The 4,431-nt window shown below is 41.0% G+C and overlaps 1 protein-coding gene across 1 annotated transcript in view; it reads right to left on the bottom strand.

The window, feature by feature from the left end:
- The window catches only part of plg (plasminogen), a 13,074-nt gene extending 10,711 nt beyond the window's left edge, over positions 1–2,363 (bottom strand). Inside the window, exons 1-3 of the mRNA XM_056580923.1 lie at positions 2,231–2,363; positions 649–790; positions 426–532 (exon numbers count right to left, since the gene is read on the bottom strand). Coding sequence (XP_056436898.1) covers positions 426–532; positions 649–790; positions 2,231–2,279 — 298 coding nt within the window. The 5' untranslated portion in view covers positions 2,280–2,363. The remainder of the gene's footprint in view (positions 1–425; positions 533–648; positions 791–2,230) is intronic.
- Between the last annotated feature and the right edge of the window lie 2,068 nt (positions 2,364–4,431).

Below are 4,431 nucleotides of genomic sequence, written 5' to 3'. Positions count from 1 at the left end.
ATCTATTGAGACCTTATGATCAGACAGTACATAATCTGTACATTCTAAAGAGGTACATCATTTATTATCAGACCAAAAAGGTTGGTATTTTATTACATTACATTACATTTGGCTGAAGCCAAAGTGACTTATGCACTAAAGCGTATGATACGATGATACATGTTGATACAACCCAAAAAGTAAAATAATCATGCAAGTACATACAATTCATCAATAAGCAAACCTCAAGAGCTACATTTCAAGAGGGCCTTTATTTTGTATGGGCCAAGATGCAATCTGAACAAATAAGTTTACACTCTGCATGCAATGATTTATAAGACACTAAATTAGGATGCTTTTAACTTAGGGACAGGGAGATGGAGACAAAGACCAAGACAGATACAGAGAGATAGAGAGAGAGACAGGAGAGAAGAAGGGCAACCTGCCTTTATTCTCGTACAGAGCTGCGCTGGCTCTGCGCATAACCCGCTCTGTTTTGGAGTTATCCTCCGCTGTCCAACACTCTGTGTCCTTCTCTATGTACATGAAGGACCTGCAGAGAGGCAGAGAGATGACCCGTGTGTGGCAAGCTTCCGGATCATACCATCGTGTAGAGCTGCGGTGACTGGAATCATTAGAGGATATAGGGCTGTTTTTATGGATACGTACTTGCATACAAAGTTCGTCTCTGTGTCACATTTGGCGCCGCACTCTTCCAGCGAGTTAACGGCGTACTCTCGTCTACGCAGCGAGATGATCCACGCCCCCTCCGTCTTGGAGTAGTTGTCCTGGATGTCCCCGAAGACTGCAGCTACAACAACAACAGCAACAACCTCAACAACAACACGTCACATGTTTGGAGCCTTCATTACGCACACACACACACACAGGTCCAAAATGTTAACAAACCCGACCTGAAATTAACTTGTGGAACAAACCTGAAAGAAACAGGAACAGCAAAGAACAAAATGTGTCAATGGGCCTATACGATAATGAATGACGATGGATATGGATTTAGAAGAGTGTCTTGATTGAAGATGAATTGGTTAAGTCGAAGAATCATTGTTTGAAAGAATGATTTGTGTTTTTTTCAAGATATTTCTGAGAATTCTATCAGTGTTTCAAATATTGTGTTGATGCCAGCTGGTCAATGGCATGACATAGGCAGGCTTTTGACATGCAACTTGGTATGGTACACCTTTATTTTTCTAAATGTATTCAGCCTTCTATCCCAGTTGGATTAAACATGGACATTGCCATACTAACTCATAGCTCTTTATGAAACGTTAACAGTAGCCTATTTGACAATGCAAAACACATAAAAATTAAACACTGTCCGTTCTACAAAGAGTCGCACACTATCATGCCGCTAATGAGGGCCGAGGTCACAAAACACAAACTAGAACAAACCTTGAGCGGGGACGTGGGACTGAGCTCTCGCAGGATGGCTACTATTACTGCATTGTTTGTGAAGTGATGCAATGGCCTGGCAAGGCACAGTTCACTAACTAAGCAGGCAGCGACAGGTTGCAACATGGTTGAGGCTGAACGCTCCACGGGGAGTCATTAGACCTGAGACCTCTGGCCTCTTTAGAGGGATGCATGGAGCTGAGTGTCATCACCACGCGGATAGGAGGCGTGATATTGGATATGATAAAGGACTTACATGGTGTGGCCTCTCCCCTTTTGGAAGAATATAGGAATTGTTGCTGTTGTGTTGGTTCATCGGTCTTTGTTTAGTAATTAATGGTGAAATGATGCGTACTAAGTGTATGAAGACATCTGATAAAATATCAGATATTTTCATTATACACCACTAACTTTAACAGTTGTGGTTTATTATACTATCAGATAAGTAGCTCTCGTATTTAAACACAAAGTTATGAAAAGCTGTTCTTTTTTAGAATAATGAATACAGATATTGATCTAAGCAGTCGACTTGCTATAAGCATCCTCCATTTATTAAACCAGAGGTACTTTTTTGTGGATATCGCTTTCAGGTTACGTTTGTCATTATTCCAGGAATGTCAATTCAATCTAATTAGAATGAGGAGATGAAAAAATATATATTGACGGCATCATTACTGTAGGGAATTTGTTAATGCCATCGACAAATACATAGAGGTCATCGGGTCAAATCTGACCATAACATATTAAAGTCGGTCTTGAGTCTCCCGTGATTGAATCCCCCCTGATTATCCTATACTCTTCGGAGGGCATGCTATAGGAATCTCCATGTGATGGGTCTTACCGGTGCAGAGCAGCGCTCCCAGAAGCAGCGTCGTTTTGTACAAATCCATGGCGAGGCCCTGGCTAACAGTTCATAGCGAGCCAACTATGGTCCTCAGGTACCGACCGTGCCTTCTATTTGGGGGGCTTTTGGCCGTGTCATTAAGACAAATAAGATAGGTCTTAATCATGAGTCAATCATTGGCCCGACGAGGACATGGTGGGTGCAATGGGTCAGAAAGCTTTGTTTATCTCTGCAGGAGGTGTATTTGGGAACACCGCTGGATCGGCCTCAATAGTGCACAGGGCCATCCTGTCCTCCCCAAACCACTCTCCACGCATACTTCACTGACTCATAATACAATACAATATAAAAATAATCACACAAAGGCATTTGTATTGGTGTTTGGCAATATGATATGCACCATGTACCTTTTTCACAGAGGCGTCCTCGTAGGACATAACACTAATTATGGGTGTGCTCCTTTAACGTACCGGGGCAAGAGAGCTCTGATGGTCCTACGATGACACCTGTGTGAAAAATGTCTATAATAATGCACATTAATTAACTAACATTAATAGTCTTTATTGCAAACTGTTTTATATTGAGAGTCAACCAATTTGCGTCTGTCATGATTTGGACTTTCTTTAGAACCAAACGTATACAAACATTAATGGTGAAAAAGAGTTTTGTCCCTCTGTTTTGCTGGGTATTAAGCACCTGATTACCCCACCGAAATGTACAGTAAGACAGTAAAACTATTCTCTTCAGAATATCGTAGAACAGCTCCAACTTAAATACATGGGGTTCATATTACCTACGAATGCAGTGTGATTCAGACAACTGTTGGATCAATATAGAGGGTTAATCTTCTGCCAAAGCCGTCCAATGTCCAAAACAGCAAATACAACAGTAGCAAACAAATTGGTAACTAATGCATGTTGATGTCACATTATGTGTGACTAAAATAATAAACAGGCCTCCTTGAACATACATGTCTATATACATATCCCGCAAACTTTTTGATGTCTATTTTATAACACAATAATATAATATCTCTCTCTCTATATATATATATATATATATATATATTACTACTTACATTAAATTATTTTAAATGTTGTCATGTTTACTTTTAGACATAGGCTTTTATTTTATTATTTCCCCTTTTGTTAATTATTCATCTGCAGGTAATGCCAATAGTGGGACAACTTTGTGTGAAGTGTGAGGAATATAAAGTAGAGGACACCTCATCTTGGGTTCGGACACACACACACACACACACACACACACACACACACACACACACACACACACACACACACACACACACACACACACACACACACACACACACACACACACACACACACAGAAACACGTAAACACGATAAATAATTAAATTCTTGAATATAATATATCCCGGGTTTGGATTGACCTGGGCACTGTTGCATTTATTTGGGGTAAAGCCTCACAATAGAGAGGGACAATCAATAACAGATTTGGTTTTCATCAATTTGGGAGATCGCTTACCTTGTTATGAAGGGGTTAATGAGAGCCCGACAAGACAGATTAATAAACCAAACAGTAGATATCAATAATTGCAATAATCAAATGGCTTCATTATACCTAGTTCGTATGCGACCCAAATACTAAATAGAAAAGGTAGGCTACATTCATATTTGATCACTTTTATTCTAGAAAGGCTTTTCATGCGCTGCGTTCGATACGGAGGGAAACTCTTTATCGGCTCGAGGTTCTGGCTTGTCACAGCCATCCCGTTCTCGTTCTCATTAGCTATTAATTGAGTTCACCTGTGTCGCCCCGGACGTGCGGGATGAATATTTTGGCGTTGCTCCCAAACGCGAATTAAAATGGTCCCGCGGTTGATTGTTGGTTTTTTGTGCGCTTTTGACTGAACAATCCGGACAACGTGGCCACCAACGGGGGAGCGAGGACCCCCGCATGCAAGTCACCAATCGTTTGTTATTCCTTGAGCTGGTTGAAGTTGTTTGGTTGTGTTTGGCTGCTGTTTTCAGAATGTGTCCACCGCACACACACATCGCTATATTCTTTCCCCTTAACTTAACCTGGATTTTACCGCTCGTCTGTTTGGTTTTGGCTCATTCTAAGTTTAGTGCAGTGTTGTAGGTTGTTTTTGAGAGCATTGTTGCACGTGTTTGTATGAGGCCTAACGGGGGACGAATGACTTTACCAACGCT

The sequence above is a fragment of the Gadus chalcogrammus genome, chromosome 21, assembly GCF_026213295.1.
Source record: "Gadus chalcogrammus isolate NIFS_2021 chromosome 21, NIFS_Gcha_1.0, whole genome shotgun sequence".
Lineage (NCBI taxonomy): Eukaryota > Metazoa > Chordata > Actinopteri > Gadiformes > Gadidae > Gadus > Gadus chalcogrammus.
The sequence above is the reverse complement of the archived record's forward strand: the minus strand, read 5'-3'. Positions and strand labels throughout refer to the sequence as shown.